At 45.1% G+C, this 25,088-nt stretch overlaps 1 protein-coding gene across 2 annotated transcripts in view; it reads left to right on the forward strand.

Annotated features, from left to right (window-relative positions):
* LOC125430709 (CREB binding protein) overlaps window positions 1-25,088 on the forward strand; it is a 104,037-nt gene that overhangs the window by 57,600 nt on the left and 21,349 nt on the right. For both annotated transcript variants that reach the window (XM_048492851.1, XM_048492852.1), the window contains exons 17-23: window positions 3,737-3,976; window positions 4,668-4,756; window positions 8,091-8,171; window positions 9,401-9,457; window positions 17,759-17,836; window positions 21,455-21,522; window positions 24,220-24,370. In XM_048492851.1, the coding sequence (XP_048348808.1) occupies window positions 3,737-3,976; window positions 4,668-4,756; window positions 8,091-8,171; window positions 9,401-9,457; window positions 17,759-17,836; window positions 21,455-21,522; window positions 24,220-24,370 (764 nt within the window). The remainder of the gene's footprint in view (window positions 1-3,736; window positions 3,977-4,667; window positions 4,757-8,090; window positions 8,172-9,400; window positions 9,458-17,758; window positions 17,837-21,454; window positions 21,523-24,219; window positions 24,371-25,088) is intronic.

Below are 25,088 nucleotides of genomic sequence, written 5' to 3' on the forward strand. Positions count from 1 at the left end.
CTCTACTAGTCACTTTTCTCCAGGATGAAGAACAGCCATTGGTGAGCACCTTTGGTTTTGGTCAGTCAACCAATTACAAATCCACCTTAACTATAGCTTTGTCTAGCCCATATTTTACAAGCTTGTTTGTAAGAATATCATGCGGGACCTTGTTAGAGGACATAACTGAAATCAAGGTGTGTTACATCCTTTTCTTCATCTTCCAAGCTTGTCACTCTTAAAAAAGAGAAAGAGAGATAAGATTAGTCTGTCATGACTTCTTTTTGAGAAACCCATGTTGATTTTCAGTGATCACATTATTCCCTTCTCGGTTCTTACAGACTGTCTTCTAAATCATCTGCTCTAGTATCTTTCCTGGTATTGATGTCAGGCTGACTGGGTGGTAGTTGTTTGAGTCCTCTTTTTTGAAGATGGGGACAACATTAGCTCTCCTCCATCTCTTGTTCTCCAGGAGTTCTCAAAGATTATAGCAAGCAGTTCTGAGATTACTTCTGCCAGTTCTTTTGATACCCTGGGATATTATTCATCAGGCCCTGGAGATTTGAATTCATTTAAAGTTTTCAGGTATTCCTGTACTAGCTCTTTATTTATTCTGTGCTGAATTTCCCCCACTGCATCATCTGTTCCATTTCCCCTTGGTGAAGTGCTGTTTTCCTTTTGGGAGAGGACCAAGGCAAAGAAGGTTTTCAGTAGTTCTGCCTTTTCTGTGTCCTCTGTCAGCATATTGCCATCTTCTCCACAAAGTGACTCTATCATGTCCTTTTTCTTCTTTTGCTGCAGACATACCCAGAAAAGCCTTTTAATTGTTTTTAACCTCTCTAGCAAGCCTGAACTTATTGTGAGTTTTAGCTTTCCCCTACACATCCTGGCTATTTGTTTGAGGAATCTCTTTGGTCATCTCCCACTTTTTCAATTTCTTGTACATGTCTTTTTAAAATCTTAGCTCAGTTGAAAGATCTTTAGACATCCACCTCCCATTTTTCCTCCTCTCTGGAACTGTTTGAAATTGTGCCTTCAAGATTTCACTTTGAAGAAACTCCCACCCATCATGCAATCCCATCCCTTTTAGTATTCTTAACCTTGGGACAGAGGTGTATTGAGGTAAAATGGTGCCCGGAAACACCAGAGGTGTATTAAGGTAAAATGGTGCCTGGAGGCAGGGCAGGGTTCCTCCACTGCTGCCCCCCCCCCCCTGCAGCCCAGTTGCCACTGCCCCCAGCCTTGCTCCCGGATCCCAGCCGGCAGTCCCTTTTGCCCTCCCCTCTGGAGAGAGCAAAAACAACTGCCATCCCCGTCTTCCAAGAGCTGCTTTTATAAGCACTGAAGCTCAGGGGTGGGGCCATGCTATTCCCTGCCCTGGGGGTGTGGCCCTGCCTCCCCAAGCCCCGCCCCCAGCAGTGCTTATAAAAGCAGCTCTCGAAGGATGGGGAACGGCAGTTGTTTCTGCTCTCCCCAGGGGGAGGGCAGAAGAGATTGCCAGCTGGGAGCCAGGAAGGGGGGCGAGGCTGGGGGCCAGTGTCCTTGGGCACCCTCAGCCCCACCCATGCTGATGACAACGTGGGCAGAGCTGAGGGCGCCCGAAGACAATGAGGCAGCACGACTTCCTGCTGCCTTGCCGTCTTCCTGGTTACGTGGCGCCCAGGGACAGAGGGTACCCCTCATCCCTAGGTAAATACACCACTGCCTTGGAATCACACTCAGTAGTTTCTTAAGTTTACTGAAATCAGTTTTCTTAAAGTCTAAAATAATTGTTTAACAAGCTCCAGGAGAATGTGGTCGCTCCCACCTAAGGATCCTACCACTTCCACCTCATTAACCAGGTCATCATTGTTGGTTAGGATCAGGTCTAAAATAGCAAGTCCCCTTTTTGCCTCTTGCTGGATCATGAAATTGTCTGCAAGGCAAGTGAGGAATTTGTTGCACCATATAGTCTTGGGAGAGTTTGACTCCCAACAAATATCAGGATAACTGAAATCTCGCATTTCTGAAAGTTTGGTCATCTGTTCCAAGAAGGCATCATCCAAGTCTAGTCTTTGGGGTGGGTGGGAGGTCTGTAATATACCCCCACAATGAGATCACTGTTGTTTCTCTCCCCCCCCCCCCTTTAATTTTTACCCAGATGTTCTCAACCTGGCCTCTGGGATTTAATCACAGGTATAATCATCCCTGACATATAGTGCTACTCCACTTTTTTCCTAGTTGATTTAATGTACAATTACGAAAAATACTATGTCAAAACTTCAAGTGTAACAAATGTTCTGCCCTAAACCCCACCAAAGACTGCCCACTTCTTTACAAAGACAGAACTAACTTATTTTTCTAAGTCATTGCACTGAAATGCTTATAATACCATTTGATTTCTACTACAATTGAATCTACCCACTACTGGCTAATGTATAAAACCTTCTTCTTAATGTGCTGAAGAGTAGATACTTGTACCTCAAACTGCTTGACCTTCTCTTCCAAGAGAGCAACAAACTTGCACTTGCTACATCCTCTGATAAAAACAAAGAAACCATTGCTGTTGCAGGTGATTGCAGCAACTCCCTGATCATCCATTTAGTAGTCTTAACTGGTACAGAAACAGACCTCTAGGCCTCTCTTTCAAACAATGTCCCACTAAACTGCCCCACAAAATAGTGTTTGCCTTTCCTGTTAGCCAAACTCCTGTTCACTGAGCTCCAGGATTAAGACTATTAATAATGACTGGAGCCTCTGCCCCTAACCAAGTCTCTAACTCACATTCTACTCTCTCCTGAAAGATTGGCTCTTACTGATAAAACTGCCTGCCATAAGGCGCACGCTGCTGGATCTCAAATGGCGGTTAAATAGTGTTGGTGACTCATCTTTCAGAAGCATGAGGGCAAGTACATGGCCAAAAACAAACAAAAGCCCATGGACAAACAGAAACTCTCCCAAGCCCTCAAAAAACTCGCAGAGAGCTTTCCTAGCTCTTTCTTGATTCCTCCAAGACTTATTTTACACAAATGTTCTGAGTGAATCTTATTAACTTCATATTTTAGTTGGATCAGTTGCAGAAGTTGCTCTTAGTGTGAATTGCCTCCAGTTCTTTAATTATTTTCCAAAAGGGACAGTAACTGTGCGGCTTCTCATTCAGTATTCCAAGAGAAATAAGGAATCTCAGGAGACGGGGGTGATAATCCCAGGCTGAGAAAAACTGACTGCAAGACCAGGTTACATTTAGTAGCTATTCAATTATGCAAAGGCTAAAAGAAACTAATAGGCTGGATTTATCAGATAATCTGGAACAGTTGTACAACAAACTCTAAGCTATAAACTTAAATATTTTTAAAAATGAGTCTTAGGTGAAATTGGTGCCCCGCTATACTTCCTGGCAAGCTAGCAGTAGCTGTAGGCCTTAGCACAGAGCAGAGCAAATGCACAGTAATCTGACGTTTAGAAGCTCTAGAACCTACTAGAAGCTCTAGAATCTCCACCTACTTTTTCTGCCTCATCCATAATTTGATAACTCTGTAACATGTCTCCTCATCTTTTGTTTTAAAACTAAACTGTTTAAGTCAGTCTTTCGTATAGTATCAGTCAAAGGCTAGAAGAAACTGAGATGGTGACTACTGCTTTTAGTGGATATTCATGAGGTCTTGAGGCCAAGACATGTCTCCAGTGTATACTTCTATTAACAAAGTCTTCGGAATAGTTTAGGCATTAGTTGTCTGAAGGTCTAGCTGAAGAAATGTTCCCCTTTTTTTAATTGAAGGATTATTTTGACATCGTGAAGAATCCCATGGATCTTTCCACAATTAAACGCAAATTGGATACAGGACAGTACCAGGAACCGTGGCAATATGTGGATGATGTCTGGTTAATGTTTAATAATGCCTGGCTTTATAATCGCAAGACATCAAGAGTCTATAAATTTTGCACTAAACTTGCTGAGGTCTTCGAACAAGAAATTGACCCTGTTATGCAGTCTCTGGGATACTGTTGTGGGCGCAAGGTACGTGTGGTTTCTTCAAAGCTGTGATTTATTAAAAAATAAATAAACAATGCTTAAAAGTTTTTTTCTTAGTTTGTGTCACTTTCTAGTCTTAAAACTTTTTAAAAGATTTATATTTTTTCCATATTTTTTCACTTGGTATTTTAATAAAAAATAAATGAACCTTATACTGCTGGCTACAGTAATGCTTATACCTGTGAGATATTTAATGTAAAGTGCAGCTAAGAAACATGGAATAATATTGACATACAAAGCAATCCAAATAACGTAAAGAACCTCCTGGATAAATGTACTAAATTGTCCTCACAAGGCTAAGATGAATAATCCTTGAATAGTCCAAACGAGACTTTCAAGGTTCATGTATGATGAATAATCCATAAGAAGGTTTCCTGGTAGTTATTCCCTGTTCTGTAGGACAGAAGCTCCCACTTCTTCAGATAATTAGTAGAAATGCGTAGTCTTACTGCATCATAAAAAGCTTGAAAATCCATTGCCAGGTTTAATCCAAAGGGCTTACATGTCTGAAATAATTTCGTTTCCATCTGTAATAGATGGTTATTGGCCTGTACATTTTGAGATGCCAGTCAGCTCCTTGAGAATTGCAGTTGGAAAAGTGTGCGCTACATAATGCCATTCTTGTGCAGGCGCATACATATTGTTCTTGATCCTAGCCAACATTTCTTTTTTGCAGTATGAATTCTCTCCTCAAACCTTATGCTGCTATGGCAAACAGCTGTGTACCATTCCCCGTGATGCCACATATTACAGTTACCAGAACAGGTAAGTCTTGCCCTTCTTATGCTTCAGACAAAACAAGGAGGAAATAACCACTTGTTAAGGTTTCGTCTTAAAATCAGTTCATCAGCCCAGAAGTTACAGACATGCTGCGTATGGACAAGCATTTCAGGGGGGGTTTCCCACTATGCTGGAAAGTGCTGACCTCAGAACAGCTGCTCTTTTGGAGTGAGGGGAACAACACCCACTAGGGAGTGGAATTGTGGTCTAAAAAATTCAGTGGCACATTGACAATATTTGATTGCGTGTTGAATTTAATTAAAAATACTGCTGGACTCCTGTTTCTGCTGCTGCAGACCAATATGACTGCCCTTCTGGAAGGATCACCCCTCCACTCCGCCTGGCTGGGGGGTTCTCAGGCCACTAGCATTCACCTTGGTAAGGTATCAAGTTGTTCTGGCTGCAGCCTGTTGCTTTCCCTGAGAACTGGGATTAGATCCTAAACGTCTGTTCCCTTAACAGACATATTTATGTCTGCCAATGCATTCCCTCAGCAAAACATGCCCATGCATTAGCTGACAGTGCCTTATGCTGCAGGGGCATGCCACGGTTATTGCAGCAAAGCTATAGGCTCCCCTCCAGAGGGCAGGCAAGCTTTTCACCCTGTTAGCAGATGTTCTCAGAATAGGAGGAGGAACAGTTGCAGTCTGCAGTCCCAACTTGGATTCTGTGGTGTCTGCAAACACTATAAATTCCAAGGGAAACCTGAAAGTTTGTAGGTTGTATCTCGTCTAATTGGGTTTCTAAACTGAATTTTTCTCTTGGCTGTTGCTTAGTAGTACAGTTCAGGGTTCATCATACCATGTGATATTCAACTCGATCTTTGTTTCGCTTTCATCAGCTTTCAAATGTATCTTTGGAGACAGTTGGGAGGTTGCAAGAGAGGCTTCCAGTTAGACTCTTTCCCCAGCAGCTCACTCACTGGGAACTGCCATTGGCCAACTGACCCACCCATAGCACACAGCCATGGTGGAAGATGGGTGGGTTTAGGTGATGGCCCTTTGTAGCAAAGGGTGAAAAGGACCAGTATTCAGAAACAAATGCTCAAAGTTATAATTTCTTTCATGTTGCTGGCTGCCTCTGTTGAAATTGGATCTAAAGTTCCATACAGGTGTTTTGAATTCATATGCAGCTGACTGTGCAAAGGCGATTCTTCTGAGAGGAGGTGGTTGTGCTTGAAGAATTGGCGACTCTTCAGAAATGTCTTCACATCCAGTTAATTGAAGCTCCTCTGAACTCAACATTTATTTAATAAAGAGCAATCAAATACCATAATGGTGTTCATTTGAAAAATTCCTATTTTTCAGGGAGTTGCTTGATTTGCACTGACTCTCTTTCTAAGGTAAAGGGAGCTATAAAATTACGTTTTCTCTCAGAATACATTACATTAATGTGGGAGATGTTGAAACAAAACAAAAAAAAGAAAATTGTGTTTCTGTCACCCAGATTCCATGCTTATGTAAAGGTCTTCATAAAATGTCTGTAATTCAGGTGAACTAATTGTCTGAACTGCAGACAACATTTAAATATTGAAAGGGGATTTTCCCATGATTATGGGATAATTTCAGGATTATAGTTCAGGTCCTCGAAGCAGGTGCTGGCCGTCCATGCCAGAGGCATTCGGCAGAGGTGGGGGGCTGGGCTAGTGGCATTTGGGAGAAGACTGCAGGATTCAGGTGGCTAGAAAGGGTAAGAAGCCGTGTCAGGAGGATCTCTTCAGCTGTGGAGGCCTTTCCTGGTGGCCTCCCGTCATCTGGGTTGGTCTCTTAATCCTAAAACACTTTAATTGTGGTAAGACGTGGGGCACAGGGAGGTCAAATTAATGTAATTTTGTAAATAGACAGTGAGTAGAATTTAAAATTTTGGGAGAATGGAGAGAATTGTATTAAGGCTTTCACGGCCAGAATCATTAGGATGTTGTGGGTTTTCCGGGTTGTATGGATGTGTTCCAGTAGTATTTTCTCCTGACATTTTGCCTGTATCTGTGGCTGGCATCTTCAGAGGATCTGAAGAGAATTGTTGGTTTGAGGCAGGTAGGGTGGCTACTGCAAAATTTGAAAACTCCAAACAGTTGAGTCTTCTGCCACTGAGAAATATCCCACTGTTCTGTTTAAATCATCCAGGGGGGAGGAACTAGAACTTGTTTTATTCTTTCAGGAATGTTCACTCATCTTGCCCCCCTGCAGGATTTCTGTGGCTTGTGCCTTCCCCTGGTCAGCGAGTCTTGATCAGCTGTCAGCCTTTGCATTTGGGAGGGTGGGTGGATTGGAGTGCAAGGGCGCTGGAAGGGGCCAACCACTAGATCCCCTTCTATCCTTCCCCTTCTTGGGCCGTGGTGTTGGAGCAATCAAACTGCAGTGGCTCCTTTTGTTCTTCTCTCCTTCTGTTCTTTGTGAAGTTTATTGTTGTGTTTGGTGCTTTTGTTTATGGCAGTGGCCTGTGTTGTGTTTCCTTTCTTCATATTCTCAACCTTTCCATTCAGTGTTTAGCTGGACTGGAATAATTTTGTTTCAAGTTCATGCAAATCAAAAGTGTGCAGACTTTTTTAAATGCAGATTGTATCTGAAAGGAAACTTCAGCTTCAGTAAAGTCATAGAGTTTGCTGATTTCCTGTCTAGTTAACAGCTATAAGAAGCTTCTCTTCCAGTTTACAAATCATTTAATCTATGCAGGATTAATTCTCCAGAAATATATTTGCTGGGTATGGCTTTGGTTTAATTTATATTGGAAGACATTTAACAAAGCCAACTGATCGCAACAAACAAAATGTAATAAGATTTAATATACCGTTTCAGGATGCTCTTGTCAATGTACCCTTTCTACTTCTGCAGTTTTAGTGAAATTATTTAAAGATTAATTTAATTTTGGACACATGCATTGACTTTTGTAAATTATTTTCAGCATCTGCTTCTGTCAAAGAAAAATCAATGAAATAAATTGGATGTAAGACAGAATCTAATCAAAAATTGAACAGCTGTACAGATGGCAGCCCTTCCAGGCCAGAATTTTGTCAGCTGTGTCTGAAAGGAGGCTGGTTGCCAGTTGCTAGCCTGTGCTTTGCCTTGGCTTTCTGCTCTGTCTTGTCTCTGTGTTTGCATCTTACTACTGATATCTGTGCTGTTTGTTCCCTTCCCTCTTCTCTAATCCTCCCCTCCCCTCTGTTCCTTTCCATTGCCACACTGACCTATCAATCAACCAACCAACAATGCTCCCTCTTTCGCCGTGGTGATCTGCCCTGCTCTGATTGGTGTCTCCGTTGCTTGGGTGGCTGTGTGTTTTGATGGACCAGTTCACCCAAATATGGCCTTCTTGCTGACAGGTATCACTTCTGCGAGAGGTGTTTCACTGAAATCCAGGGGGAAAACATTACCTTAGGGGATGACCCTGCCCAGCCACAAACGTAAGTCACTGTGCTATTTTTAACTGTCAAATTTAACTTGATGAGGTAAAATAATTGACTTTAGGTACTCAACCTTTCTTCCAATGTGTGAGCCACTCCGTCCATTCTTGGCATGGGCACATAAAACTTAGCATGGAAAGTGAGAAGGGACATGTTGTGCCCACTCTTCATGAATAGTAGTAACTGTTTGCATTTATTAGTCTGTTGCCTTTTCAAGCAGCTTTCCTAGCCAGCTTCTGTGTGTGCGGAGCTCTGTCAACTAAAAAAAAAGATGGCTCTTGATCATTTTCTTGTTCAACTGCTTCCTGTTTTCCATCACAATAACAGAAAAGGGGAAGGATTTTTGAGAAGTGGTGACCTGATGTACTTGTCACCTGTAAACTTCATGAGTGGCCTCTGGCAAGCCGTGTTCTTCACCTGCTCCAGTGTCTGGGAGGAGTAGACAGTAGCATAGGCTTGCCCCACATTCTCAGTGGCAAATAGTTTTTAGTGTTTTGCATGGAAATTATAGTCACATGTTTAAGTGTTGAGAATGACTGGGCTGCTTATTGTTCTACTCTTAGCTCCTCTCCAAAGGCTTCTGATAGGCCAGTGGTGGTGAACCTATGGCACGGGTGCCAGAGGTAGCACTCAGAGCCCTCTCTGTGGGCACGCATGCACAGAGTTCATCATGTGGTGTGTTTTTTTTTAATCGCCCCCCATACATCTAGGCTGACCTGGGCCGCTGGGCACGACGTGTAGGCAACCCTGCTATGTGCTGTTAAACCCCACCGATTTTCATGGGAAGAACTAAAGCGCAATCCTTTACTTGGGAGTAAGCTCAGTTGCTGGCAATGAGGCTTGCTTCTAAACCCTCCTAGGGCTGTGATTCACCCATTCGAAGCGTTGCACGGTTGCTTCAAAGCAAAGCCACCGACTACCACCAAGCTTACTCCTGAGTAATGCACGCCTTGGAATCAACCATTTTTTCTAAACTAAAACCTCAGTGTTCAGGTTAAATTGCTGTGTTGGCACTGTGCAATAAATAAGTGGGGTTTGGGTTGCAGTTTGGGCACTTGGTCTTGAAAAGGTTCACCAACACTGTGATAGGCTTTTCCAGTATCCTTACCTTTTCACACTCTCTGGACCCTTTTGTGTGTTTTGAGAAGAAAATGGTTTCTTTTCTTTTTAGGTTTAACTTAGCCAAACTGCCTAACCTAAAATACTTTATTTACTCCTTTAATCTTCAGAACAATCTCAAAAGAGCAGTTTGAAAAGAAAAAAAATGACACGCTAGACCCAGAACCGTAAGTATTGAGCCATTTCAGTGTAAAAAAGCTAAGATAAACTGTCGGCTAAGTGTGCTTCACCCTTGAGCCCTTTCATGCCATTCTTTTAAAGTAGTACCTGGAATACTGTATGCAATGTTGATATGAATATTTGAGTGGCATATTCTGCTTTGCTAGCTGACCTCCCTCAAAAGCTGCCACCTGAAATTAATAGTCTCATTTTTATTTGGCCATCTAAAGGCAGCTCATAGTTAAAGATCACAAGAGCAGCCCCTGCTTCCTGGTTATTATATGGCAGCACCAAGATTCCTGTTGTGGTGGCAGTTGAGCTGTCCTTCTTCCTGTGACCCAAGCGAGGCTCCCTCCTGATCCGCAATGATGGGTCTCCTCCCCACCAGCTGTGAGCTCCAAGTTCACCAAGCCAGACTGGAGAAGTCAGACAAGGGTCATACTGGAGTTTCCTGGGCAGGCTGGGCCTTGCTGCTTCATGTTGCCTTTATTTTCTGCTCTGCTTCAGAGAAGTGAAGACTTTCCCGTTGTCTATCCATGCCTGAAAAGCTGCAGCAGGCTCCTTGGTACCCAAAATGCTAGGGTCTGTCTTTTTTAGAGTAGGAGGAATTAGAAAGGGCAGACCTTGCTTAACAAGAGGCTGGATAATTTTAGTAGATCTTTTTCATCTGTGTATACGCTAGGTTTTTCTCCTTAGAAACCCACAGGAGTCTGGAGTAAAAGTTTAACAATTTAATTAGAAAAAGTAAAATAAAAATGCAAGCACACAAATAGTCAAAGGAGACAGAGAAATCACACAGTATAGAGAGTGTTGAGGGTATAGGTCTGGAATAGAACAGGATTTGGGAGGGCGGGGCGGAAATGGCTATAATTACTTAATCCTTAAAACGAGCTCCAGAAAGCAGTTGAGTGCCTGCACTGAGATGGGGCAAGTGTCAGGATGCCTGCTAGAAAGGATGCTTTGGGGGCTGCTTTGTGCTTTACTGTGGGTGGGGGTTGGGCTGCCTTCTCTGCCTGGCCTCACCAAGGCCAGGCAGAGTGGAGTCAGGGCTTACTATCTTAGTGTCTGCATATTTTCACTGTACTGTTCTCATGTGAGGGGGGGGGATGTGAAAATATATTACTGATCACTGCGTGGGAAAAGCCAGTCTTGGCTTTTACAAGCTGTCCTCCAGATCATGAATAAACCTCTGTTCTTTACATGGGGTTTGTTTCAGTTTTTGGGGATCTGACAGCAGGCCATATAACTGAACCAGGGCATCTCAGAATATACTGGGTGCAACATAAGTAGACCAGAGGTTTAGTCCAGAAACACTGAGTACTGTCCGCAGGGTGGACGACTAATTTATACTCATACTAAGAGAGCTTAATCTTTCCTGGACAAAGGCCGCTCTTGTTCTCCAGTGAAAAGACAAGAGAAGGACACTTAACTTAAATTGTGGGCGTTTAAGTGGTGGACATTTAAACTTAATTGTTGGCTCTTTGACTTGATGTCCCAAGCCAGGGAGTGCCAGAGATAGTTAACTTTGGGGGTGAAGCTGGTTTAATAACAGCTTCGTGATAATGCCAAATGCAAATGACGGTAGTCTTAGGAGGGGTTAGTCAGAAACTAGAAGATGAGATTAGTATTTAGGAAGATGCCTAGCAGGAACTCTTGATGAAATCCTTGTTAGTATATCCTTTGTTACATGGAGGCATGTGAGCCAGGGCTGGAGTTGGGAACTGATTCTCCTGGCAGTTTACAATCAGACGTATCACTTTATTATCTACTAAGGTTTTCTCAGTCTTAATGAACTTCAAAAGATCAGATTTGTAGGGAGTTGAACTGGGGGAGGGCTGTATATAAATGTGATTAGATGGATGGATAGATGGATAGTTTAGTATGCAAATAATTTAAAGTATACTTCTAAAATCAGAATCATTTATCTTTGGTTGACTGGCAGAAAAAGTCAAGTTTTTTTCATCCTGGTCAGTAATTTGTCAGGTTTTATAAAAATTGATGAGTAAAGTCCCTCCTCCAGGATGCGTATCGTATCTGTGACGGCTGTTAGGACAGTCTCCGTCCCATGCCCGGCACAGAAGATGGACTGGAAGGGATCAAGTACAGATGTGTCATCCAGAAAGCCCTGAAACTGCTCCAACACCACTCTCTCAATTACCTTCTCCAGAAACTATAGGTTCGAAACAGGGCGGTAATTGACCAGATCACTAGGATCTAAGGATGGTTTTTTCAAGAGTGGACAGACCACCGCCTCCTTCAACCCATCTGGAAACACTCCTCGCTCAAGGGCATGATTGATGATATTCTCTCCCAGGGTTGTATCTCTCCCAGGCAAGCTCTAATCAGCTAGGAAGGGCATGGATCCAGGGGGCAGGTAGTAGGTCTAACAGCAGCTAGGACCCTGTCAACATTGCTCTCGGCTAGCAGGGAAAACTGGTCCAACAATGGACCTGAAGACAATAACAGAGCCTGGTTAAGGAAACTTTATATCAATAAACTAAAACAAGGTATACCACGTCAATATCACACAAGAGCTTTTACAGATGGCAAGAGCAGCTCACATTCATTACAAGTAATATTGTGATGAACAGCCTGCCATTAAAGAGAAGAGGCAAAAATAAAAATAAAAGAATGAAAGGGAAAAAGGCAGAGTAGGTAGAAAAGTTTAAGAAGAAAGTAAGCCAGTGAAAAGGATAGTGTACAAGAGAAGAAGGCAAAACTGAAAAAGCTGAGACAATAGAACAAGAAGAGGATGGGGTGTTATGTGGTTTCTGGGCTGTATGGTTGTGTTCTAGTAGCATTTTTTCCTCTGAAGGAGGATCCTCTGAAGATTCCAGCCACAGATGCAGGCGAAACATCAGGAGAAAATGCTACTAGAACATGGCCATGCAGCCCGGAAACCCCACAACACCCCAGTGATTCCGACAGTGAAAACCTTCAACAAGAAGAGGATGATTATTCAAACGTTGCTAAGCAATGCAACAAAATGTGTAAAGGAGGCTGCTGAGAAAAAGGACCTGATGGGATTCAACACAGTGCAGCTCATGCTGGAAGTAGCAGAGAAAGCGGTGGAAGAAGAAGACAAGGACAAATGCATGTGAATGAAGTGCAGAAAATGTTTTTCAGTTAAAAAAAAACACCAAAGACAAAGTTATTACCATAATTACCGTACATTAATTGTGCTTTGGCCTCATAATGGTTATTTTATGTATGATTTTAATATTTTTGCTTCAGTATTATCTGTATCATTCTATTGTTTTTAAAAGGGAATCTGCCTTAATTTTTTAGTAGAATAATGAAAACATTGTCCTGTCTTCATAAAACTATTTTTTTCAATAAAAAGGTGTGCAATAGCTAGCTATGGGGATGGTAGAGGCCAGATAATATTTCTTTAAACAGTTAATGATTTTCCAGTTTTACTTTTTAAAATACTAATTCTCCTGGAGGCGAGGCTCGGGCATCCTGATTGGGTGATTCCTAGCTCATTCTCAGGGAGGCAGGACCTAATTTTGTCGTCACTTCCTGAGGAGGGCTTAGACACCCATCCTTGCTCAGTATTGTTCCTGCCTAGATAGGGAGTGCAGGGCTTGGCTAGGGCTCCAAGCCTCTTAGGTTCCTTATTCTATTCCTTATTCTATTCCTTCCGTCTGGTGTGTCTCCTTACCCAGTAAGTTGTGTCTGTGTCCGTGTCCGTCATTCCCTCCCCCCCCCCTTCCTCGCCTTAGGCGGGAAAAAAGCGGAGTGAAAGAGTTCTTTAAAAGGCTGCATCAGCACATAGGCTTCTCACATGGCTTCCCTCCGTTCCTTCTCCCCGCCGCGTGAGGCCTATGGAAGGTCCGCGGCAGAAGGTACCCGGGTAGCTACCTGCCACGGGAAGCAACGCCCCGAAAAACCGAGCGCCGCGTTGGAGGCTCCCAAAAAAGCCAAAAAACCCGTGGCGACGGCAGCGGACAGGGCAGCGCCAGCCGGACCGCCAGCCTCGGCAGGAGAAAAAGGCGCGAAAATGAAAGCGGCCCCAGCCAAGCGCCGCAAACCAACGGAGGCCGCCGCCCAGGACCGGAGCACCAGCGTCCCCTCGCAGGACGTGGATGGCGAAGCTCCGCAACTCCCCCCGCGCCCCCCTCCATCCCAGACCGAAGAGGAAGGCAGAGAGCGATCCTGCTCCTCTGCAGAGAGAGGGGGCGGGGAAGAAATCAATCAGGAGGAGGAGGACGTACGCAGCAGATCCAGTCTCAGTGTCTCAGACACAGAGCAGACAAGGCAAGAGCGGGCCCCTGTGGCAGGTGGAGGTACTTCACCAAAGTCCATCTCCTTAACAGATACGTCTTCCTGGGCCAATGCCTCTCCTGCGCAGTTAATGCACCTCTTTACCAAAAAGTTAAGGAAAGAGATTTCCATTTATGACAAACAAAAACAAAAAAGCCGCGGCAGAGGGCACCATAAATCCAACGCCCCACGCAGGCGTGCCAGCAACAACAACAATTACTCTAACCAGTCTTCCTTTCGTTCCTCAAACTTCAGACCAGGCAGAGGAGGTAAATCCTTCCAGCCGGACCGCCCCGCCAGATCATGACAAAACAAATACCCCGGTCGGCGCCTGACTTCAAAAGTTCCATCACCGCTGGACGGGCAGCCATGTCGACCGTTGGACACAGGAGGTAGTCACAACCGGCTACCTCATAGAGTTCTTCAGAATACCAAAACCAAGATTCCAAGCCTTTCCCACTCTCAGAAACCGGGAAAAGAGACTAAGAACTCAGGAGGCCATTCGTCACCTCCTACAAATCCAAGCCATAGAGCAGGTACCTCCTTCGGAACGCTTCAGCGGAGTCTACTCCCACTTCTTTACTGTCCCCAAGAGGAACAGAGAATGGCGAGCCATCTTGAACCTACGATACGTCAACAGATCCATCAGACTACGTCGCTTCAAGATGGAGACCCTCAGGTCCATCGTGGAGAACCTTTGACCAGGGGACCACTTAACATCACTGGACCTCACTGAAGCGTACCTGCACGTGCCCATCAATCCCCGACACAGGAGCTTCCTGAGGTTCGCGGTAGAAGACCAACATTTCCAATACAAAGCTTTACCGTTCAGGCTCGCCACAGCCCCCAGAGTTTTCACCAAGGTACTACTAGCGCCCATCACGGCCTTGAGAGAAAGGGGCATCCACGTCCACCCTTACCTGGACGATATCCTCATACGATCAACGTCCAAGGAACAGGCAAGGAGGGACGTCCAGTCAGTGATGACGACGCTGGCCTATCATGGCTTCTTAATCAACTTACAAAAAAGTTCTCTAGTGCCCACCACGCGCATGGAACACCTCGGAGCCATAATAGACACCAAGGCCAACGTGTTATTCATACCTCATGCCAAAGCCGTAAAAATTCAGAGGCTAGCAACATCCTTCATAAAAGCAAGGCGGGTGGCACTACTACAACTGGCCAAACTGATGGGTCTCTTCATCTCCATCATAGATATGCTGCAGTGGGGGAGGTTCCACGCAAGAGCGCTCCAGAGATTTCTGCGTCCCCATCAGTGGCATATCATGCAAAAGAAGGACAAAACCCTTGTACTTTCAACACAAGCCAGTCACAGTCTCATCTGGTGGTCACGCCTAAAAAATCTCTCCACCAGGAAGATTTATCTCCAAGACCAAAAAATACAAATATTCACAGACGCCAGCCTACGGGTCTGGGGAGCCTCCAGTCAACACAACATAGCCCAAGGAGTGTGGAGTCAGAACCAGACTCGCCTCCCTATCAACCTACTGGAGATGATGGCCATTCGGCTATCCCTTCAACACTTTCACCACTTCATCCAAGGCCACCACGTACTGGTGAGAACGGACAATGTGGCAGCCAAAGCCCACCTCAACAATCAAGGGGGCTCCAGATCCCTCCAGCTACACCAGGAGGCAGCCATCATCCTGTCTTGGGCGGAAAAACACCTCAAGTCACTGACAGCAGAACACATCAGAGGAAATCTCAACGTGGAAGCCGACTGGCTGAGTCGCCAGACAGTCACGGAAGCGGAATGGAAGCTTCATCCATCCATATTTCGGCAGATCAGTCAACATTTTGGGACAGCGCAGGTAGACCTCTTCGCTTCGGAGAAAAACCACCAGCTGCCAATCTTCTTCACCAGATTCCATCACCCCGGCGCAGCGGCCACCGATGCACTGACCTCAGCGTGGCCTCAGGGCCTCTTATATGCCTTCCCACCTGCGCCAGTCATCCCCAAGCTCCTGAGGAAAGTCTGGAAGGAGGGAGCAGAGATTATTCTAGTCGCACCATGGTGGCCGAGAAGACCATGGTTTTCATCCATTCTACAGCTGTCAGTTGCTCCTCCACTCCGCCTCCCCACGCCGCCAGACATGCTGTCCCAGGGTCCCATTCTACACCACAACCCAGAGTGGTTTTGCTTAACCGCATGGCACTTGAACGCGCAGCGTTAGAAAGAAAAGGATACTCCCAAAAAGTTATCAACACCATCATCGCAGCACGAAGGCCATCCACTCTCAGAATTTACGACTCCTCCTGGAGATCCTTCGTCAAATGGGCAAACACTCATCGCTACGACCCTCTGCACCCAAAGGTGGCACAGGTCCTGGCCTTCCTGCAAGAGGGAGCAGAACGGGGCCTCAGAAGCGCGACCCTTAAAAGACAGATGGCCGCACTATCCACCGTCTGGATCAGACTTCAGGGTCACAGTGCCACAAAACACCCAGACATCATTAGATTCTTGAAAGGAGTAAAGCAAAGTCAGCCACCAGTTATTCATCGATTTCCTTCATGGAAACTGAACACTGTACTGAATGCACTCACAAAGTCCCCATTCGAACCCATCCAATCGATACCTCTGTGATGGCTCAGGATGAAACTGGCTTTCTTGATTGCGATCACGTCAGCAAGAAGAATTTCCGAACTCCGTGCCCTATCAGTAAATCCGCAACTATGCCTATTCCATAAGAACAAGGTGGTCCTGCGCCTGGACCCTTCATTTGTTCCAAAAGTCGGATCACAATTCCACCTCAAGCAGGAAATCATACTACCTTCCTTTTTTCCTAATCCAAAACATCCCAAAGAAATTCTTTGGCACACCCTGGATGTCAGGAGAGCCCTCAAGGCCTACATCCTTCGCACGGAAGACATCAGAAAAACTGAGTCCCTGCTCATTAATGTCTCCGCGCCAAATTTGGGAACTCAGATGTCTCGAGCAGCCATCAGCTCCACCATCAGAGCCTGCATAACAGAAGCCTACAGGGCCTCCAACATCCCGGTCCCACCAGGAGTCACGGCACATTCCACCAGGTGCACTGCAGCCAATGCTGCCTTTAGGATCCAAATTCCGGTCGAGGACATTTGCAAAGCAGCAACGTGGTCCTCCATTACCACCTTTATCAAGCATTATAGACTACAATCTATAGCCGACAACGACACAGCCTTTGGACACCGAGTTCTAGAACATATATTTGGAGAATGATCCCACCCGTTAGGGACACTGCTCGGGGAGGTCCCAATCAGGATGCCCGAGCCTCGCCTCCAGGAGAACGGTCCATTGGTAGACTTACCCTGAAGGGGCCTTCTCCTGGACGGCGACGAGGGCATCCTGGCCCCCCCGTAAAATATACGCAAATGGACACGCAGTTATGTTCAAATCAGATTCAGTAGGCCTGTTGCCAGTTTCATGTTACTTGTTGTGCCATGTTCCATGTTGTTACTTCCTAATGTTTTGCTCTTATGTTCGGAGTCAGTTTTCACTCTATACTACTAGGTTAATCGAATACTGAGCAAGGATGGGTGTCTAAGCCCTCCTCAGGAAGTGACGACAAAATTAGGTCCTGCCTCCCTGAGAATGAGCTAGGAATCACCCAATCAGGATGCCCTCGTCGCCGTCCAGGAGAAGGCCCCTTCAGGGTAAGTCTACCAATGGACCGTTTATCAATAGACTGGAATTAGGTGTAACAGTCATTTGTCAGTATTTGGTCAGGGTTTTTTTGGTATTTTGTTCAGTGAAATCAGTAAGTTTGACCCTTTGACTAGTTTCTCCTTCTCTTGGTCATAAAACCATTGCCACAGCAAAAGGTTTTTTTAAAAAAATTGCCAGAAAGTGGTTGATATTTGGCAAATGTCAAAAAAGTGAGCTCTGTTAATAATCGACTGATAAAGTTCAGATGTCTACATTGAAGTTGGTGCTCAGATAATTTCCCTGCCCAGAAGTCTCCGCTGAAACTTCTTTGTGCCCTGGCATATTTGCTTCCTGACGATTAAGACATGTTCTTGTATCTTGTTCCCTTACCCAGGTTTGTGGATTGCAAAGAATGTGGCCGGAAGATGCACCAGATCTGTGTGTTGCATTATGATATTATTTGGCCTTCAGGGTAAGTCGCTTTGGAGAGTCTTAGTTTTCATTGTGGTGACTTCATATAGAATTTAGAAGGTTTTTATAGGTGCAGATGATTTGGAACACAAATGGCTTTGTTTCTGACTAACCTGAGTGAAGACTGGAAGCACAGCATGCATAGCAGATAGGCATAACCCTAACATGGTTGTTTGGTTCCACTTGCAAGCTGTGAGAGAGAGACTCCATTATAGTGAAGTGTCCATTGGAAAGAGCTATTCAGTGAGGGTTTTTAAACCAAGTGCTTGCCTTCAGCCCAGCGGCATGTTTTCACATCATTCAGTCCATGCTTTGTTTTTAAGCATTGGTTCCTGAGCAGGCCTGTTCAGTAACATCAGGTCACCTGTCCAAACACTGTCAACCATTTAGACTCAGATGTTTTCGACCATGGCCAGTCTTTTTCCGCTTCAAATATCATTGTGCTCCGCATCTGTCAGGCTCCCCTGCCACTGGAGTGGAATCTGAGGATCTCACAAGGAGGCATTTAAATCTTTCACCCATGTTAACTTGTGGTTGCATGCTTAGTTCAATATACAGAACAAGGACCACTCACAAGTAAGTTACAATGTGTGCCTGGGACTACTGCCTAGGATAGGGGTCTGCAACCTGCAGCTCTCCAGATGTTCATGGACTTCAATTCCCATCAGCCCCTGCCAGCATGGCCAATTGCAGACCTCTGGTTGCAGACCTCTGGTAGGAGTTGCAGTGAGTAAGCAACATGAATTTGCTGGGAGCTCTAACCACTCTGGCAAGACTCCGCAAGAGGCAAATGAATGACAGTGAAGAAGATCTCAGCAACTTCCAGGCCATCATGAGCTGCAAAGAGTTAGACCACAGGTGTCGAACTCGCAGCCCTCCAGATGTTATGGACTACAGTTCCCATCAGCCCCTGCCAGCATCATGCTGGCAGGGGGTAATGGGAACTGTAGTCCATAACATCTGGAGGGCTGTGAGTTCGACATCTGTGAGTTAGACAGTGGGTTAGGCAATGGGATGTTTGGCTTTTTTTCCTGAATGGATATTTGTCCTGGTGTCCCTGCTTCAAAACCAGCCTGCGAGGAGAAGCTCATTGGTAGAGCACCTTCTTTACTTTGCAGCAGAGCTCAGGTTCAATTCCCGGCATTTCTAGTAAATCAGAGAGCAGGTGTGACAAGATCCAGCTGTGCCTGAGTCTCTGGAGAGGGGGACCCAAGGTCAGGCGCATGTTCATCTGTTCATTAGAGGCAGAGGGTGGGGCTTCTGGATACACAGTTCAACCTCAAGTATAGGAGGCCATCCCAGGGATAGGGAAAGCCGGTCTAAAGGCCTTCCCTGAAAGGCAGGACTTCCCCTTTATTCCCAGTGGTCTTCTTCCCCAGATTAAAGGGGCTGACTTTCTGTGAAGGGTCAGAACAGGAGCTCAAGGGTCAGAACAGCAGCTGATCTCACAGACCCTCTGGGCTCACGCCACAAGATAGCAAGCACACGTCTAAAGCTTCATGTCTTTTTCCTTCATTTGCTTTCCTCCCTGGCCCTCCTCCCTTGTCCTCACAAAGAAGACTTGGTTGGAGCACAAGAGAGTGGCCACCCTAAGTGGCTGCTGACCAGAAGTAGATCTCAGCACCCAAAGGGGGCATGGCTGGAGCAGCCTTATTAAGTGATACCATGGGAAGCTACCATGGGGAAAGCAGCCCCATCTTTCTTCTCCCACACTGCACCCCCTGTTCTTACCGCCACTGGTGGGAAATGGCTCAAGATGCCCTGCAGGGATGGTGTATCAAAGCACTTTAGCATTCTGTCAAGAAAATGAAGGGCATGGAATCCTCTGTGAGGAAAAAGTCCCTTTTCAATCACATGAGGAATTTACTGAGCAAATCCTCTGTTAGGAGACCTTCTGTTTCAACCCTGCTTTCCATATCTGCAAGATACAATAGTACCTGATATTTGTCAGTTTTTATACTTCTGCCTATTAAATACCTCTCCTCAAGGCAGTTAATTTCCATGGAGAAAGCCCTACTCCACTTTGCATTGAGGGTAGGGCCAGCTGCTTCCAAGAGCAAAGACTCTCCAAACTTAATTCCCTTGTTAGCGTATGCCAGATTAGGTGTGTGTAGATGTGCTTGCATTCAGGCATCACAAAATCACACTGATTGGAAGAGCAAGACTGACATTTTGCTTGGCAGCAGATACCAAGGAACACAGAATGTTAGCCAAGCAAACAGTCATTCACAGCATTTGGAGGAAAAGGAAATACGGATCTGAAACCAGCTCACTCTTTTGTGCCACCTCTGTGCATCTCATCCTGCTGATGTACTTTGTGCCTGCTTGGAACAGACACATCTACCACCAGCTTCTAGGCAGGAGGGTCTTTCTCTTCGGCTGGTGTGCCCCTGAAGGAGGGGGAGGCACTCGTTCACACTCAGTTTACTTTTGTCCACCACGGTGGGGGGCAGCCGTTCGAGAATCATTTTCTCATCTAGTTTTTCAGGGGGGTATTTAAAAATATGGTTATTGAGTTCATGGTCTTTTCATAGTGGGAACTTTGTGTGAATGAGTTGGAGATGGTCTTCTCAGTCTCCTCTGACTGATGACACCCAGTTTTTCTGTTGATGGAGGGCAAGCTGGCCACTGCCCCTGATGTTTTGCCCACGTGTCTGGAGGCTGTGGCAGGATGGTTAAGACATAGGAGGCTGAAGCTTAATCCATTGAAGACAGAGGTTCTGGGGCTGGAGGGAGGGTTTTCTTTCCATGGAGGTCCAGATCATACATAGTGCCAAGGTGGCCTTTGTCGATCTCCTACAGGGTAGACAGTTGGTTCCCTGCCTGTCCCATTCAAACCTTGCCACAATGATCCAAGCAACAGTTACCTCCAGGTTGGATTACTGTAAATCTCTCTATGCCGGCCTACTCTCGAAACTGCTCCAGAAATTACAGCTGGTTTAGAATACAGTGGCAAAGGTCCTTACCAGGACTCCAGTTAAAGAGCACATTTAACCTGTGCTCTACCAACTGCACTGGCTACCAGTTGAATTCTGAATCACGTTCAGGTTTTTGGTGTTAACCTTTAAGGTCTGGAACCTTCTTATCTTTGGGACCACATCTCCCCATATTGCCCTCAGAGGGCACTTCGCTCTGCTGGCAATAACTTTCTGGTAGTCCCCAACCCCAAGGATGTTCGGCTAGCCTCAGTCAGGGCCAGGGCATTTTCAACCCTGGCCTGGTAGAACTCCCTATCATCTGACATCAGCCCCTGCAGAATCTTAGTCTGTTCCGCAATACCTGCAAGATAGAGATGCTTCAGTGGGTCTTTGGTGGAGGCAGCCTTGCTCCAACTTAATGGACCCATGGTCCTGTCCCCTATAAATTAAATTGTTGTGAGGTTGGGAAGTATTTTTAGGCTAATGCTTAGTTGCCATCATTGATTTAATTTGATTTGGTGCTAGTGTTTTAATGTTTAACATTTATCATTAATTGTTTGTTGATGGTTGAGTTTAACCCGATATTGACTTGTTGTTTAACTATATGTATGAGCTGTCCTGAGCCTAGCCTTTGGCTGGAGAAGAGCGGAACAGCGAGTCTAATTACATGAATAAATGTATGCTGACTTTTGTGTTTTTAGCTTTGTTTGTGACAACTGCTTGAAGAAAACGGGGCGAACGCGCAAAGAAAACAAATTCAGTGCCAAGAGTAAGTTTTCAGCCTTTCATTATTCATCAGCATCCTGCTAAAATAACTTCCAAACACATCAGATTTGATCTTTTCTGCTGACCCTCTGTTTAGACGGGAGAAATTATGTTTTTTATGTCTGCCACCCTGTAGACACTGATTGTTTAGAAAGGCAGCATACAAGGTTTTAAATAAAATAATTAAAACTAGAACTGAAGGGTACCCAGTTAAATTAGTGAGCAATAGATTAGAGTAGACAGAAGGAAATATTCCTTTCATCAACGATGTCACATTCCTGCCCTGGGTCTGTGTATTCTTACATTTGCCTGCATGTAGTTTCCTCTTCTTGCCACCACCTCAGCATATAAAGCCCAGCCTCTCAGTAACCAGTGCCTTGAATGTGCCCATAAGGTTACCTCTGAGCAAGTACAAAAGGCAAAGCTTCCAGTTACTTCGGCTCCCTCCACGGGTGCATCTCCTGAGCATAGGTGGGATTGCTTTCTTACTAAAGGTTAGGCTAGAGCACGTTCATTGAAAAAAGCCATCATAGTAGGAAGGAAATAAAAGGAAAATTTATACATCATGCTAATTACCTGCTGCTGGAGCAAACACATTCAGTGGTCACAAAATCTGAGCAAAGAGTTGGAACCCAGAACAGAGGAAGGGGTCCCGATTTAATAGTTCTGCCTGCTTAGGTGAAAACTTCCTCCCCTCAATCCAGAATTAGAAATCCTTCCCCTCATGGAGGCAGTTCTGCTCTCTGCTAATGGGATCCCTTGGCACATAGCCCTCACCTCTCTCCTTCATGACATTCTATGATTCCTGCCCATCAGACCCCTTTGGCAGATGGGCCCAAGTGACTACGGTAAATCAAAGTTCCTGTTTTTCTTGACTCTCCCCATTTGGAAAAATTAACAGTTTGCCTTGGGGTCAGGAACCCTGATAATAACATGCAAAATTCTGGAATTCACTGCCAGCAGATGTAGTGAAGAGCCCTGTGGCACACAATGGTCAGCTGCTCACGACCTGAATTCAATTCTGACAGTGGTCTGTTTCAGGTAGCCGGCTCAAGGTTGACTCGGCCTTCCATCCTTCTGCAGTCAGTAAAATGAGTACCTGGTTTGCTGGGGGTAAAATATATACAACTGGGGAAGGCGAAGGCAAACATAATCTGGCTAGTAAACATTGTGATGTCATGGCACCCCATGGTTCAGTAATGAGTCTTTTAGAAGTAGTGATGGCCATGAGCATAGTGAAAAAAGGATGAGGCAATTCATGAAGGAAAGGACTCCTCCACACGAATCCCAGTAGGAGGAGGCAACATGGAGGGCCAGCCAGCCACCGTCTCTACAGCTCTGGCTCAGTGTCTGGAGGCTGCGGCTGGAAAGATGAAGCAGAGCAGACTGCAACTTAATCCATTGAAGGCGGAGGTCCTGTGGCTGGGCCGAGGGAGGTTGATGGAGGATTTCTAATTGCCGTGTTTAGATGGAGTGACTTTACACCTTCCACTTCCATCAAGGGTGTGATTATGGAGTCCTCCTTATTTATGGAGACCCAGGTTACACAGACAGCAAAAATTGCCTTTTTCCATCTCCACCAGGCCAGATATTTGGCTCCCTACCTGTCCCAATTGGATCTGGCCACAGTGATCCATGGGATGTTCACCTCCAGGCTAGATTACTGTAATCTGCTCTACGCAGGCCTACCTGCCTTTGAGGTTGACTCAGAAATTAAGGCTGGTTCAGAACACAGCAGCGAGACTCCTCACTGGGACTCCAGTGAGGGAGCATATTACACCTGTCTTGCAACATCTACACTGGTTGCCAGTCAAGTTCTGGCTCATGTTCAGAGTGTTGGCTCTAACCTTTAAGACTTTGAGCAGTTTGGGACCCTCGTATCCTCGAGAACCTATCTCCCCATGTCGCTCACGGAGGACACTTTGGTTATCTGATGGAAATTTGCTGGTGGTCTTCAGCCCAAAGGACATCTGGTGGGCCTCAACCAGAACCAGGACTTTATTGGTCCTGGCTCCAACCTGGTAAAACTCTGTCAGCTGACTCCAAGGCCCTGCAAGACCTTAATCAATTTTGCAGGGCCCATAAGGCAGAGATGTTCCACCGGTCTTTTGGTTGAGGCCGTTCCATGAGTGAATATTCCATCTGTAGTAGCTGGCCACCCACACTTATATTGACAACAGGTGTACATTATTACCAACAACATCAACAGAATTTTTTGTTGGACCATTTTGCTTCTCCCTCTGTCTCTTTCCTCTTCCCTTAATAAACAAAATAGATAGCAGAGAGAGAGAAATATTAAGTTTGGGGGTCTATATTTGGTTTTAAGAACATGTAGTTGTTTTAGTTTGTATTTATATTGTAGTGTGTATTTGTGATTGTATAGTGTATTAGTTTTTAGTCTATTTTTGTAAGCCTCCCTGAGCCCAGGAATTCAGCTGGGAATTGGGCAGGGTATAAATGTAATACATTTTTACAAAAAATTAAAAACAGCTGGGGAAGGTCTGGTTTGTTGGCCCTTCAGTGCCTTGGATCTCCATCAGTCTTGCTTTCAAGGAGACATGCCACGGGTTTCTTGCTTTGTTTGTATGTCCAGTGTCAATGCTGAAAGTGCCCAGGCTGATTTTGGGGGAAGTTCAGATGGTAAAAACTCCTGGTGTTGCCTTATTATTTTCATTAATTCTCCAACCTTTTGTCTTCTTAGGGTTGCAGACCACCCGCTTAGGAAACCATTTGGAAGACAGGGTAAACAAATTTTTGCGGCGACAGAACCACCCAGAAGCAGGAGAAGTCTTTGTGAGAGTAGTAGCCAGTTCAGATAAAACGGTGGAGGTGAAACCAGGAATGAAATCAAGGTTAGTTTCACTGTCCTATCTTCACTGGTCCTACTGCATTTAGCATGTGGTTTTGGCAACTGTCTTGGGTATTTATTTAAAACAGCTGCTGCCCCACCTTTCTCCCCGGGAACTGTAAGATCACTTTTTGATGTGTTGCTAGCAGTTTGAGTTTGTGGTGTGCCAAAATGGAATCAGAGGGCTCTGATGTTGTACACAAAAGCAGGCCAGAGTATTGAGCAGTCAGTGGCTCGGGAAATTTTTCAAACAGTATGTTTTTTCCAAGGAAGTGAACAGAAATTTGCACACTAAGGCCACTCAATTTGTTAAGGAACCACTCTTCCCAGATTGTCGAATTCTGGAGTCATACTTTGCAAATACTGGCTTAAGGGTGGTGGTTATCTTTGTGAAGAAGCACTGATCATAACACATCTTTACCACCCAGAAGCTCTTTATATGTAAAATACTGTTACCTTGCCACAGAAGATTCCCAGCTACCATCTGAATGAATAAATACATCTCAGAGGCTCAACCTACGCTTGCAGTAGTTGAAGATAAATGTTATCAATGGCTCTGTTTCAGTTCGATTATTCAGATAATTATTTCCAAGTGACTGGAAGTAAGACCTGGTTCAAACCAATAGCCTGTATTTTTGTTTTCATTAAACTAACAAAAAATCCCCTGGAGCTGTTCCACATACTATTAATAACATTGGAAACACCAAATCTAACTTTTCTAC

The sequence above is a fragment of the Sphaerodactylus townsendi genome, linkage group LG04, assembly GCF_021028975.2.
Source record: "Sphaerodactylus townsendi isolate TG3544 linkage group LG04, MPM_Stown_v2.3, whole genome shotgun sequence".
NCBI lineage: Eukaryota > Metazoa > Chordata > Lepidosauria > Squamata > Sphaerodactylidae > Sphaerodactylus > Sphaerodactylus townsendi.